This window comes from Anomaloglossus baeobatrachus, chromosome 4 (genome assembly GCF_048569485.1).
Source record: "Anomaloglossus baeobatrachus isolate aAnoBae1 chromosome 4, aAnoBae1.hap1, whole genome shotgun sequence".
In the NCBI taxonomy this organism is placed as follows: domain Eukaryota; kingdom Metazoa; phylum Chordata; class Amphibia; order Anura; family Aromobatidae; genus Anomaloglossus; species Anomaloglossus baeobatrachus.
This window is the reverse complement of record NC_134356.1, coordinates 276,045,081-276,059,898: the sequence shown is the minus strand read 5'-3', so window position 1 is coordinate 276,059,898 and position 14,818 is coordinate 276,045,081. Positions and strand designations below refer to the sequence as shown.

General features: G+C 49.7%; 1 protein-coding gene across 1 annotated transcript in view; it reads left to right on the top strand.

The window, feature by feature from the left end:
• WIF1 (Wnt inhibitory factor 1) overlaps positions 1–14,818 on the top strand; it is a 227,450-nt gene that overhangs the window by 164,749 nt on the left and 47,883 nt on the right. The window contains exon 5 of the mRNA XM_075342460.1: positions 9,677–9,772. Within this exon, the coding sequence (XP_075198575.1) occupies positions 9,677–9,772 (96 nt within the window). The remainder of the gene's footprint in view (positions 1–9,676; positions 9,773–14,818) is intronic.

Genomic DNA, 14,818 nt, shown 5'->3' with positions numbered 1-14,818 from the left:
AAAGACATCTTTGAGGAAGCCTTTCAAGTTCCTGGACTTCCCAGTTGCTGGGACATCTGGAGGCTGTGAACCTTTATCACAGTTCACAACCTCCAAGAGTCCAAACAGCTGGTAACTCCAGGAACCTTAAAGGCTCCTTTAAGGTTTCCAGGCCTCACTGCTGCTAGAAGACCAAGTGGCTGTGAGCTTTGGTAACCTTTTAGGTTACCAGAGCTCAAAGCCACTAGCTCTTGTGGCAGCTGTTAACCTTGTTACTTTAAGGGAGCCTTTAAGGTTCCTGGAGTTTTCAGATGCTAGGACATCTGTAGGCTGTGAAGTCTTACTAGACTCCAGGAATCTTAAAGCCTCTTTAAAGGTTTCTGGACCTCACAGATACGTGTGCTGTGCTGCTGTGCCCTGCACTCTGACAGTCAGGTCACCAGAGACCACACTTCCCCACTGGTATTAGTGAACTCAGTTGAATCCACTGGACTGTTGGATTGCAGGGCACGACCGCACAGCAGTCCGTCAATCCAGCAGGTTCAACTGAATTCACCGAGGGCAGCAGGGGAGCCCCTGTATGTGAACTCCAGTGACCTGACTGTCGGATTGCCAGACTGCTATGCCGCTGTGTCTTGCAGTCTGGCAGCAGGTTCACCGGTAGTCACACTTGGTATTGTGGGTGTGAAGTCCAATGACTGAAGTCTGATGACCTGACTGACGTCACCGATTCTCACACCTGGGTCCCCCACAGAGTTCAGTATGTCCCAGGAGCTGCTGTGATTGGTTGCATTTTCCATCACTGTAGTTTCTGGTTGTAGCAGAGCTGGGATCATCATGGGACATAGTGTGGATTATGTGGGAGTGTTAGATTTTATAATTAATATTTTAAACAAAGGATTTTCTGTGTTTATATATTTTTTTCTTTTTACTTAGGCCCGTTTCACACGTCAGTGAAAAACACTGACGTTCTTCACTGACGTGTAAAACACGCACATGTCCCTCCGTGTTCCGTGATTCACGGCACACGTGGGTTGTCCATGTGCAATCCGTGATCCGTGATTGCATATGGACATTACTCACCTGCTTTCGCTCCTGCTGTCCATAATAACAAAATTAAGATACCAGGAGGAGTGAGGGCCCTGCTCGTAAGCTTAAAGTCTATGAGGAAATAGGGGAGACACAAAAGGTGAATGGGGGGGAGAAAAGCTTGTCATATATGGTCCAGCCATCGATTTAATAGGGTATTCAAAAGCAGCTGCATGAACCCGTCGGTGAGAATTTATACAGGTACAGGGGACGAGAACTGGAAGTAAATTTTTTGAAGGGCAGAAAGGGACTAGATTAGATCAGGGCAGTGAGGTGATAGGCTAGTCTAAAGAAATGCATTTTTAGGGCCCGCTTAAAGGTGTGGATGTTGGGAATTAATCAGATTTCTCTTGGTAGTGTGTTCCAGAGCATAGGCACAGCTCGTGAGAAATCTTGAAGACGGGAGTGGGAGGTTCGAATTGTTGAGGATGTCAGTCTTAAGTGTTTCACGGATCACACACGGATCACACCATAGAGTGGTCCGTGGGTCATCAGTGATGCCAGAAAAAACTGACTTGTCTCCGTGCAGAATCACGGCCACGGGTGTACGCTTCACGGAGACACGTTCAGTGAAAATCACTGATGTGTTAGCAGACCCATTGATTATAATGGGTCTGCGTATGTCAGTGATTCTGGTATGTATAAAAAAGCACATACGTACCAGAATCACTGACGTGTGAAAGAGGCCTTACAGATTTGGTAATGGGTGGGGTCTCAGACATCTCTCCATTTCCAAACCAGGGCTTGATGGCAGCTGTTATTTTTGACAAATAACAGCTGACATCAACCCCATATGTTACTCCAATTGCCACTGCACCAGTACAATCAGAATGATCTGACAAAAGGCCCAAAATTGGCATATCTAATAGATGCACCAATTGTGGGGTGGCTGAGGGCTGCTATTTTTAGGTTGGAGAGAACCCAATAGCAATGGACCTTCCCAGCCTGAGGATACCAGTCACAGCTGTCTGCTATATTTGCGCTGGTTATCAAAAAATGGGTATTAGCCTACATTGTTTTTTTAATTGTTTATTTAAATAATAATAAAAAAAAAAAAAACAATTTGGTCGCCTCTATTTTTGATCACCCACCAAGATAAAGCACACAGCTGGGGTCTGCAGCCCACAGCTGTCTACTTTACCTGCACTGTTTATCACAAATAAGTCATTGTTTTCCACTGTTCCTGAAGGACAAAGATGGCTATAGCATTAGTGTGATTGGCAGGCAATCCCGGCATGTTTAGTGGTTAAAAATCAGGCACTAAACATGCGGTGAGGGGACTTGAAACTTACAAAGCGAATACCACAATATTCGACGAGAAACTAATATCCCGAATACCTTAATATTAGTGCGAGTAATGAATAGTGCTGAATATATTTGCTAATCAGTAGTTAATAATATTTACAAGAGCAAATATAGTTTCCTATGTTAATAGCAATTTATCTGTAAAAATCGAATGCTACATGGATGATATCTGATTTTATTTGCTCACCCATAAGGGTGCTTTATAAGCTGCAACATCGCTAGCGATTGCTAGCGATGTCGTGAGCGATAGCACCCGCCCCCGTCGTTCGTGCGACATGTGGTGATAGCTACAGCAGCGTCACACGCACATACCTGTTTAGCGACGTCGCTGTTGCTGCTGAACAATCCCTCCTTCAAGAGGGACGTGTGTTCGGCGTCACAGCGACATCACAGCGGCGTCACAAAACGGCCGCCCAATAGAAGAGGAGGGGAGGAGATGAGCGGCCGGAACATGCCGCCCACCTCCTTCCTTCCTCCTTTCCGATGGACGCAGGTAGGATGATGTTCGTCGTTCCAGCAGTGTCACACACAGCGATGTGTGGTGCCGCAGGAACGACGAACAACCTGCGGAATGAAACACCAACGACATTATGATTTGGAGCGACGTGTCAACGATTTTTGCCATTTTTGCGATCGTTGATCGTCGCTCCTAGCTGTCACATGCTGCGATGTCGCTAACGACGCCGGATGTGCGTCACAAACACCGTGACCCCAACGATATATCATTAGCCATGTCACAGCTTGTAAAGCACCCTGTAGACTTGCATATAGGACTCTCATTCAAAATGCGGAAGAGAATTCATTCTGCATTTTTTTCTCATGGGCATTCAGTATGAAAAGAATTGTCATTGAAATTGCCCAAACTGAAGAACTTTGCTTTGAGTGCTCAATCTGAGATTATTTTCACAGTCATCACTTGGACAGGAAATAAGATCGTTTGACCATACAATAATCGAGAGAATTATTTGGATAAACTAATTTATAAGAACTATTCACAAGGCAATTATGTAACATAGCAAGACTGTAGAACTTAAAGGAGTTGTCCTGTTTCAGTAAAGAAAAAAAAAAAACAAGGTCAAAGCTGCTTATGCTGAGATATTAAGAAATCAAGCATTACTTACCTATTGAAGCCCTTGCCACACCAGCACCACCTCTGTGCTGTCTTCTTTGTTGGCAGGCTGCCAGGGTGGTCTAAAGCCCGCTTTACACGCTGCAATGTATCTTACAATGTGTCGGCGGGGTCACGTCGTAAGTGACGCACATCCGGCATCGTAAGGTTCATTGCAGTGTGTGACAGATACGTGCGATTGCGAATGAACGGTAAAACGTTCATCGCACGCACATCGTTTATTTCTCTAGAATTGAACGTCATATTGTTCATTGTACCCGGGGTAGCACACATCGCTGTGTGTGACACCCCGGGAACGATGAACAGATCTTACCTGCGTCCTGCGGCTCCCGGCCAGCAATGCGGAAGGAAGGAGGTGGGGGGGATGTTTATGTCCCTCCGCTTCTATTGGCCGGCTGCCGCGTGACGTCGCTGTGACGCCGAACGTCCCTCCCACTCCAGGAAGTGGACGTTCGCCGCCCACAGCGAGGTCGCATGGACGGGTAAGTACGTGTGACGGGGGTTAATCGTTTGTGCGGCACATTCAACAAATTGAACGTGCCGCACATACGATGGGGGCATTGCAAATCGCATATGATATCATATGCGAAATTGCAACGTGTAAAGCAGGCTTTAGACTGCTGCAGCTCGGTGGTCTCATGCCATGTATCTCGGCATCTCCTGGTTACATCAGTGTTGCAGACCTGTAAACAAGGAGAAGCCGGAGCATCACCAGGTAAGAAAGGTTGTTTGATTTTTTACGGCATATGCAGCTTTAGCCCTGTTTCTAATGAATATGGATCCACTTAACAACCAGAATGTTAGAGCAGTTGTTCACTACTTTTAATTCGGTGGACTATCCACAAGGTGGTTCATCAATATCAGATCGGTGAGGGTGCATTACCTGCAACTCGACCGGTCAACAGTTCCATGTGCCGAATGTGATCAGTTATGGAGCTACACAGCACAACTCCATCAACTATATTATGGCGTCAGCCAGGTACTGCACATCTGCCTCTATTTGAATGAATCCGAGTGGATCTGCAGTACCCAACTACAGCCACTGTACACCTGATGGAGCTGTGTGCTGATCATATCCAGCTACCACCGACACCTGGGAAGAGGTAATTGTTGGGGGTGCAAGGTGCGAACCCCCAGAGAATTGATATTGATAATTTATCTTAAGGAAAGGTTATCAATATAAAACACGTGTACAACCCCTTTGGTATAACTTTGAATAATAATAAAAGAGGGATGAACAGATGCGGTACCGCACTGCCATGCCACCTGATTCAATACTGCGGAGGAAAGAAGGAACAATGAATCCACCAAGGTTCTATGTAGTTTTGCTCACCAAAAGGAAGCCAGTCCAGCGGAGATCAACAAGAGAGAAGATGAAATTGTGGCACACGCTATTGCATGGAAGTCCTTAAGCCTGGTTTACACGTTGCAATTTCGCATACGATATCGTATGGGATTTGCAACGCCCCCATCATATGTGTGGCACGTTCAATTTGTTGAACGTGCCACACAAACGATTAACCCCCATCACACGTACTTACCCGTCCATACGACCTCGATGTGGGCGGCGAACGTCCACTTCCTGGAGTGGGAGGGACGTTTGGCGTCACATCCACATCACGCGGCAGCCGGCCAATAGAAGCGGATGGGCGGAGATGAGCGGGATGTAAACATCCCGCCCACCTCTTTCCTTTCGCATTGCTGGCTGCAGCCGCGGGACGCAGGTAAGATCTGTTCAATATTCCTGGGGTGTCACACACTGCGATGTGTGCTGCCTCGGGAACATTGAACAACCTCACGTTCAATTCATGAGGAATAAACGACGTGCATGCGATGAACGGATTTTTGTTCAATCGCAATCGCACGTACCTGTCACATACTGCAATGTACCTTACGATGCCGGATGTGCGTCCCTTACGACGTGACCCCACCGACACATCGTAAGATACATTGCAGCATGTAAAGCGGGCTTTACTTTATTATCCGAGACCAGATGCTGGCACTACGGAGTGCAAGAATCTTGTCTCGGACCAGCTCACCTTTTATGTTTCTACAATAAAGTAAGGACTTTCATGCAATAGAATGTGCCATGATTTCATCTTCTCTCTTGTTGATAATAATAAAAGAGACCCGTACACTATAGCCACTCATTAGGAATTAATTTTAGTCCATGTTAAAGTTAATCTGTTTCAGGGTGCGTCCCATCCCCCTAAGCCACTTACATGGTCTGGTAGTTCTTGTAAAAATAAGTCAATCCATACTTTTCCTTTATAAAGTTCAAGCCTTCATAATTACAAAATCCATATTGTTATCAATTCACAAATGAGGTTACAAGTATTTTGAAACGCAAACAAAAGAATACAGCAGCACTGTGCACGCGCCAAGACATATGCAAACATAGAATATATGAAATGTAAACTGCATTAATGCCATATAAAATATACTTAGAAAAATTATGGTTCTTAGCGCAAACATTAGTTCTTGTGTGCCCATCAACCACGACACGGTGACCTTTTTTGATGGGAATGAGTAGAGCACAGGGGACAAGGAATCCTAGACTGGCTCTCAGGCTAGGGGTCCCTAGTTATCCCTTATCTCAGAGTTACCTTTGAAGGTGAGGATATCGGAGCTGCCACCCTGGCCCTGCTCCTGACTAGTCCTGATCTCATACCCCCCAACCCCAGGGGAGGGCCTGGCCAAAAGTGTGATGATATCAACAGAGATAGACAAACAGGGGAAACTAAAACTTTATCTCACAGCATTGTCACACAGATGTATAAGACCATAAGGGCATGGGAGGAAAATAAGAGCAGAGAGGAAACAAGACAACTGGTTTCTCCACAACAACACCATACACAAAGTAACACAATCACCATCAGGACTGGGACACAATAGAACATAGACCAACACAGCATGAAACTATAGTCAGCGTGGGAAGACAGATTCCACCATCTTAAAAAGGCAGAGAGTAACTGTGATAGGATTCCAACAACATGTAATCTGAGAGGTAACCAGAAGGCTAGCAGAGTTACTCTTGCTAGCCTGGCCATTAATGAGCACACAGCTGGTTGATACCCAGCCTACTTGTGTAACTCAGAAACACCAGAGAAACCATAGTGTGGAGTGTCAGAATCCGTAGGTTGCACAGTATCTGATGCCGCCATGACACTTGGCGAGTTTTGAGCAAAACTCCATGTGACAAGGAGGCAGTCTACACACACCTCCTAGATATACTGCAAAAAAAAAAATTGCATCTTCAAATAAAACATAGCAAGTGTGAACACGTGCCAGCTGTCATAACTACACGAAAGACAAACAAAAGGATACAGCAAAACTCTGTAAGCGCCAATGGAGCATCCAACGGAGTCTGGGGGGATATTCGTCACTGGGCCGGTGAGGGTCAGGGGGATTGTCACTGGTGGCCCTGCACGGTTTTGTGACCCCAAGGTGTCCACAAAAGGGGGATGAAGTGGAAAAGTATGATGATGAGATGATGAGGAGGGAGGATGAAGGGGTTGAGGATGTTGGGAGTAGTAGTTAACTCGTGACGCCACCTGTGGTGTGCGGCCAGGCATTAGCTGCCACTGTGGGTGATGTCCTCCGGGATGGTTGGTGTCACAGCCGGGATGGTTCAGCTCCCCACAGGTAGAGCTAGGCCCCAGGGAGGATGATGGTGGTGGTAGTGGCCGTTGATGCCAGAGCACCAGGGCGCCGATGCCGGCAATGATGGGCTGACACAGTGATTGCGGTGCCAGGTCTTTTACTCACAGTACGGTTGTCACCCTTGGAGTGCCGGTCTCTGCCGTGATGGGCCCCAGCCGATCCCGGATAATTCAGAGGTCACCACCGGTATTCCCACTGTGTGTACTTCCTGGTCGGGGTCCCTCCAATCCCATGTATGGAAGATGGAACGGGTTGCGGGTGTGTCCTGGACTCTCCGCAGACCCTGAAATCCCCGGTAGCTGTAGAGATCCCGGGCTGAACTTCCTGCTCCAAGCCACGGGTCTTGAAGTGCTCCAGAAGTGTAAAGGTGATGCCTGGACCGAGGTCCTAACTGTACTCCTCACCCCAAGCTGTGCCCAAGGGTAACTGCCCTAGTGTGAAGATGCGCCTTCCTTTTCCCCAAGTGGTGCCCGCCCCCCAGGTGGTTGTCCTAGTGACCGGGAAAGTCCCATGCCTCGTGATGGCCACCCCCTGTCTATCCTAGGCCAAACCCAGTGGGAAAGCACCTGTGTGTGATTTATAAATGTGGTGAACACCAGCAATTAACCTCTTCCTTACCCGGGATGAGTACTGCACCTTAAGTGAGATGCAGTACCTTGTGGTGACTAAAGTCTCAGGGGCGCCACCCCAAGACATATGCAAACATAGGATATATAAAACGTAGACTGCATTAATGATGTATAGAATATACTTAGGAAAATTAAGGTTCTTAGTGCAAAAATTGGCCAATTCTTGTATTTTGAGCAGGATGGAGAACTTCCTGAGCGTCTACAGCTGACTGTGTGATGTCAAGCACCAGCAATGGAAATCTCGTGAACGTCAAGCTATAGTGGAAGGCGCAAGGCAGTGACTTGAGTTAGGAAGGCAGAGGAATGGGAAGTGCTCCATCATTCCCAGAGCACTTCTCGTAACATTTATATATTGAGGAAAACGTGTATCTTTTGATCATGAAGTCATGGACTTTATTAGGAAAAGTATGGATTGACTTTTCTTGACAAGCGGTGGTTGCACCCTGATGGCAGATTTATTGCCTCCAAGAGAAGCAAATATCATCAGAGTAAGGAAGGGAAACTTTTACATTATCCTGAATGATTGTTTTTTCTACTTTTCATGTTTTTCACAAGTTATGTATTATAGCATTAACTGAAAATTTGGCTATGCCATCTCCCATTTATTTTGTCTTCTCTTTTTATGCAAAAACAAATGACACCTTGGAATAAGCGGTTTAGATTGATGTGGAATACTTTGTTTTTTGGTACATGAACTTGATGATGTGTTCTCTTCTTCCTTCAAGTCCTTCTCATATATTTCATTTTGAGTAGCCAAATAGCCCTCAGATATGCAGTTCTCCATGTGTTTAATGATCACTATAATCCAACGTACATCATCCTTTATAGAATAAATATGTGGACCTTTAGATTTAGTAGATCTTGGCATCTACTTTAGCGCAGTGACTTAAACTAAACGTTTCCTGTACTTGTTGATCAATCCTTTCCATCAGTTTGATGTATTTGGGATATTTTTCTCCATTTAGAAGCTTCACCTCACTGATGGTTTTGTCTATGAGGTATTGGAGCAATCAGCGCAAAGTTATGACCAGTAATACACTGCAGGAGGCAGCAGACGCCTAATCATTATGGATTGCCTTATCTGCATGGGTCCTTCTATGTATATTCAGTTTTAATGAAAATGCTGCATGCTCTAGGAACGGCATTTTCCTTTTTTTTTTCTTTCTAGGCTTCATTTTACTGTAGAACTTCAAAAACACCAATATAAATACATGTGCATAATTAAACTAAATTAAAATGCTTAAAATGCATTCAATTTTTTAAACTCCCCAAAACAAAAAAAGTGTTTGAAGAGAGGTTTGTCAGAAATCAAGAAATGCTCTTACCCTTGTTTACTCCCATATCACATTTTAAGGAGAATCTATGACCTGGTTTTTGTTACCCCATCTGAAACCAATATGATTTAAGAGCAGAGACCCTGATTCTAGTGATGTGTCACTTACTGGGCTGCTTACTACAGTTCTGATTAAAATCACTGTTTTATCTGCCACAGGTTTAGCAGTTCGCTCTATGCTGAGCACTATGTAACTCCACCCACACCACTGTGTGCAGCTTTTTGCACATGTATAGTGTACACAGAAAGATGTCAATCAGTATTGGAGGTAGGTTTAGATAGAGCTCATGAAAATGGAGAACTACTTGACAGCAGGTTTACTTGTCCTGTAGGCATAATCTCCTGCTGATAAAACAGTGATGTTATCAAACTGCAGTATGGAGCCCGGCAGCACAATGTAGGCGCAGAGACCCTGATTCCAGCAATATATAACCATCGCTGGAATCAGAGTCTCTGCCCCTACAATGTGGTGTTCTTAAATTAGGTGGCAAAAATCTGGTGACCAATTCCCTGTAAGTTCTAATATACTTCTGTCTTTTGTTTACCAAGCAAAATGTCCTGGAGGATGTAGAAATGGAGGCTTTTGTAATGAGAGACATGTTTGTGAGTGTCCAGATGGGTTCTACGGGCCACACTGTGAAAAAGGTAAGACTTTTACTGATCAGAATACTGTATAAAAGGGAACATATGTAATCTGAACCATATATTGCATAAAGAAAATAACATTGATTTATGTAGCCTTATTATAAAATCCATGATGGCGGCCTCAATGTGAAGGCGTGCTGTTGGTTTCACCTCATAAAGGCTGGGTTTAAAATGGCAGTGCACATGTAAAAAATAATACATTGTAAACACGGGAGTCATTTGAATACCTGTTTACAAAAGCATATGAAATATATGAAATATATAGTTTTATAATCAATATGGGCTAAAAGTGCAGGCTCTCAGCTTTAATTTGAGGGTATTCACATTCTAATTGGAATAAGGGTTTAGGAATTACAGACAGCTCTTTAATGTGTAGCTGCCTCTTTTTGAAGTGACCAAAGGTAATTGGAAAATTATCTCAAAAGATCTTTAAGATGCTGTATGGACTATTCCCTCATTAATCCATCATCAATTAAGCAGGTAAAAGGTCTGGAGCTTATTCCAAGTATGGTATTTGGAATCTGTGTCATGGTCTTTTCTCTATTGCAGAGTTTTGTGACAGGTTCTGGGTTAGAGTCTCACTTTACCTTGTGAGACTCTTCTGATTAAATTGATTCCCTTTTCTTTGGGAAGGAGATGTGTGTCGCCCTGGGCAAGCCAGGGGACACAGGTCACACACCACCACACCCCACATCCCAGGTAGGCACACCTAAGCTGAACCACAAATCCTTGTTGCTTTCCTCCAGGAGTCTGATGATGCACACCAGGGGGTGGGCCAGGCGGTTGGCTCCGCCCACCGAGGAGCTCACAACTCTGGAGGCAGGAGGAACCAGGCAGTCGAGCTCAGGGCGAGCTTGTGTAAACAAGATAGCCCCGGGCAGGGGAAGAGTGAAGTCCGGTGAAGGGCTAGAGTAAACAACAGAGAAGTGAAAGTGAAGGAAAGAAAAGTGGAAAAGGAGGAAAGCAAGAAGTGGTGACAGAGCAGAGAGTGTGCAAAGCCTGAAGGGTCCAGCTTTGTGTAGGGCCAGAACAGCAAGGTCAGCGACGGCGGTGACTGTCCGGAGGGGGACCGTTTGGAAGTTCCTGGAAGGACCCCGTTGGCTGTGTGCCCGGTGGTCTGGAGCAGTGTTCCGAAAGACAGTCAGCACCAGGGCAGGGGCCTCTCGGACCCCGGCAAGGCTAGGAGTCGCCAAATTTGCCGAATCCGCCAGTGAAGGGGACGTAGATTCCCCCAACAACCAAGTCCCGATTGATGGCAACAGCCCAACCCGTACAACAGAGGCACCGCCACCGCCAGGGCACCAGTCTCTGAGGGCCAGCGCCTGCGGGCAAAGTGTAGTGCTCCTCCGGCCCAGCTTGAAGCCGGGGAGCGGGTTACCGGTGGGGACCCATCGCAAGCATCCGTACATACAGGTGCAAGGAAGAGGGACATCACCGTCACCTACCGGGGAAGCAAAGCAGCCGTCTGTGGGACCGTCCTACCAGCCGTTTGGTTTACCGTACAAACTGTGTCCAAGTCTCAGGCTGAGTGAGTACCATAGTGCCGCAAGGCACAGCGCTGCCCCCGCGTCCCTGCGCCCACCAGGCCCCGCACCTCACAAGCCATCGCCGGGCCCCGGGATCACCAACCCCTACCCACGGAGGGGCAACACAACACCTGGCTGCTCCACATCACCCTCCCCGGGATCCCCGTAATAAGCAGCGGTGGTGCTACCAATCACCACAACCGTGGGTGGCGTCACGGACATTATCCCAACACCCCAAACAACCCCCCTTTCACTCACGGGCGAGGAGTGCCGCTCGAGAAAAACCCCCGGGATCCGGCCTACAGCTCGAGCCACCACCGCGCAGCGGCTGCCGGACCCGAGCAGAAGGGGTGAGCGTAGTGTGCTGACACCCTCCTCCCCGCCCGCGACAACTTGGCGTCACGAACAGGATCTTACCGCTCTGCCGTCTGGTAGAGGTGCGCCTTGTTACCGCCGGAGGTATCCGGCAGAAAAATTGCAGAAGCCGCCATCTTTGGCGCGAAAAGTTCCCGCTCGAGCGTCTTCTCGAGCAGTAGAGGCGCGAAGGCCAGAACCCCGCCCCGAGAGAGGAGGGGCCGGAGAGAGCTAAGGGGGACGCGATGGCGGCCGGCCGCATGTAGCTGCGGCTATAAAAGCAGGGACGCCAGGACTCTGCAAACATCCCGTTCCTGGAAGAAAGAGAGAAAGCCATCATGTGGATGCCGTCCCGCGACACCGTACCCCCCGCGCCTGGAACCGCGGCGTGGGTGGAGATCCGGACCGCGCAGCTCTACCAACGGCTGCAGGTAAAGATGCAGCTCCTCATGGAGGAGTGGGAGGCCGACATGGCGGACGTTGTAGCCACCGTGCGGAGACGCGAGGAGGAAGCGGAGAAAGGGAGGGTGAGTGACCCACGTCCCGATGCCCAGGAAGGGCCGGTCATCGCGGCTGCGGGGCCCGGTCCAAGCCCTCTCCCTTCGCTGCCTCCCTCGCCACCCGTCCCGGAGGCCGTGACCCCGCCACTAGGCCTGCTACCATCGCAACCGGTAGCAGTACCCAGCGTCCCCGCCCAAGCGGGCCAACCTGTAGCCGGAGCCCGCAGCAAGTCAGCGGTGTTGCCGTGGAAGACTCCGAAGACCGAACCGGAGGCATCCCCTGAGAAACTCCCCGAGCCGGAGCCGATGACCCGCTCCGGGCCGAAGGCCCAGCAGCGGAAAGCCCCTAGGCCCATCCCCCACACCTCGGCTGAGGTAGCGCCGGGTTGTTGCTGCAAGGCAGCGCCCAAGGCCAAGACACCGCGGGACATGCCGCCCGTAGTCCTGACAGTGGGTAATGTCCAGGATGTCCCGCGGGGCCCGACCCGTGCGCCGGCGCTGGCAGCAGCGCCGTACTGGGATAGGGAGCCAGTACCGCTGGGCCTGGAGATCGCCGAGAGGGAGAGGAAGAAGGCCGAGCTGGTGGCCAGAGCGATCCGGGAGAAAGAGAATCTCCGGCAAGCGACATTCCGTGACCGGGGACCGCTGTACGAGGGACAGGTGAGGCGGTTTGATGTCCGCCGGGGCTACGGGTTCATCTACGAGCCGGACCTGGAGGCCGAAGTGTTTGTAGCCCGGCGGGATGTGCATGCTCACCTGCCCGAAGAACATCCCGGCCGTAACCTGATGCCGGGAGATATTGTGCAGTATACCCGGCACTTTGGGGAGCGAGGGTGGTTTGCGCTGGACGTTAACCTCAGGAGGGGCCCGGAGGCCCGAGCGAGCGCAGACCTCTACCCCTTGCCGGCAACCCCAGCGCTTGAAAGACCGGAGTAGGGCAATAAAGGCCCGCAGCACCGTCCCCGTTGGGACCACCTGTTTGTTTGCAAAGTTTTTGAAAGTTCTGATGATAAGTGAAAATGATCCGAAGTTCACCTGATTCACCGTGTGATTTGCAACCGGCTGGAGCCGGCACCGTTGTCCCCGTGGGGACCGTTTAAAAATGCATGGGAACTATCCATGGACAAGCCCGTGAACTTGCAGGGCAACCACAAACGTTAGTGGCTTGTAAATATGTTGGGTACCGTTACCGTTTCCGCAGGCCGCCTCCGGAGAGGCAGGTTGGAGGGAGGGCCCTGAGCAGAGCAGGCCAGGGCCCCGCCACCAAAGGAACCGGTGGCTACCCTCTGGAGGGAAGGACAGATCCCGCTCGGGTACCGTGTGCTGGACTGTGGGTCAAGGGGTGCTGCCTGGGTTTTAGGGGCAGCATCAGGGCTAGGTTACTTGGGTGGGAGAGAGCGGAAACCGTAACCGTATACCGTTGAAACGTTAAAAGTAAAATGTGCCTCCCGTCTTGGGAAGAAGTTATTAAAAATGTTATTATTGTTTGTTTAACCCTGTTATCCCTTTTACAGAAAAATAAAACCGGTGTAGGACGGCAGCCCGCGGACGGTCTGCGTTTTGCTAAGGGGGAATATGTCGCCCTGGGCAAGCCAGGGGACACAGGTCACACACCACCACACCCCACATCCCAGGTAGGCACACCTAAGCTGAACCACAAATCCTTGTTGCCTTCCTCCAGGAGTCTGATGATGCACACCAGGGGGTGGGCCAGGCGGTTGGCTCCACCCACCGAGGAGCTCACAACTCTGGAGGCAGGAGGAACCAGGCAGTCAAGCTCAGGGCGAGCTTGTGTAAACAAGATAGCCCCGGGCAGGGGAAGAGTGAAGTCCGGTGAAGGGCTAGAGTAAACAACAGAGAAGTGAAAGTGAAGGAAAGAAAAGTGGAAAAGGAGGAAAGCAAGAAGTGGTGACAGAGCAGAGAGTGTGCAAAGCCTGAAGGGTCCAGCTTTGTGTAGGGCCAGAACAGCAAGGTCAGCGACGGCGGTGACTGTCCGGAGGGGGACCGTTTGGAAGTTCCTGGAAGGACCCCGTTGGCTGTGTGCCCGGTGGTCTGGAGCAGTGTTCCGAAAGACAGTCAGCACCAGGGCAGGGGCCTCTCGGACCCCGGCAAGGCTAGGAGTCGCCAAATTTGCCGAATCTGCCAGTGAAGGGGACGTAGATTCCCCCAACAACCAAGTCCCGATTGAAGGCAACAGCCCAACCCGTACAACAGAGGCACCGCCACCCGCCAGGGCACCAGTCTCTGAGGGCCAGCGCCTGCGGGCAAAGTGTAGTGCTCCTCCGGCCCAGCTTGAAGCCGGGGAGCGGGTTACCGGTGGGGACCCATTGCAACCATCCGTACATACAGGTGCAAGGAAGAGGGACATCACCGTCACCTACCGGGGAAGCAAAGCAGCCGTCTGTGGGACCGTCCTACCAGCCGTTTGGTTTACCGTACAAACTGTGTCCAAGTCTCAGGCTGAGTGAGTACCATAGTGCCGCAAGGCACAGCGCTGCCCCCGCGTCCCTGCGCCCACCAGGCCCCGCACCTCACAAGCCATCGCCGGGCCCCGGGATCACCAACCCCTACCCACGGAGGGGCAACACAACACCTGGCTGCTCCACATCACCATCCCCGGGATCCCCGTAATAAGCAGCGGTGGTGCTACCAATCACCACAACCGT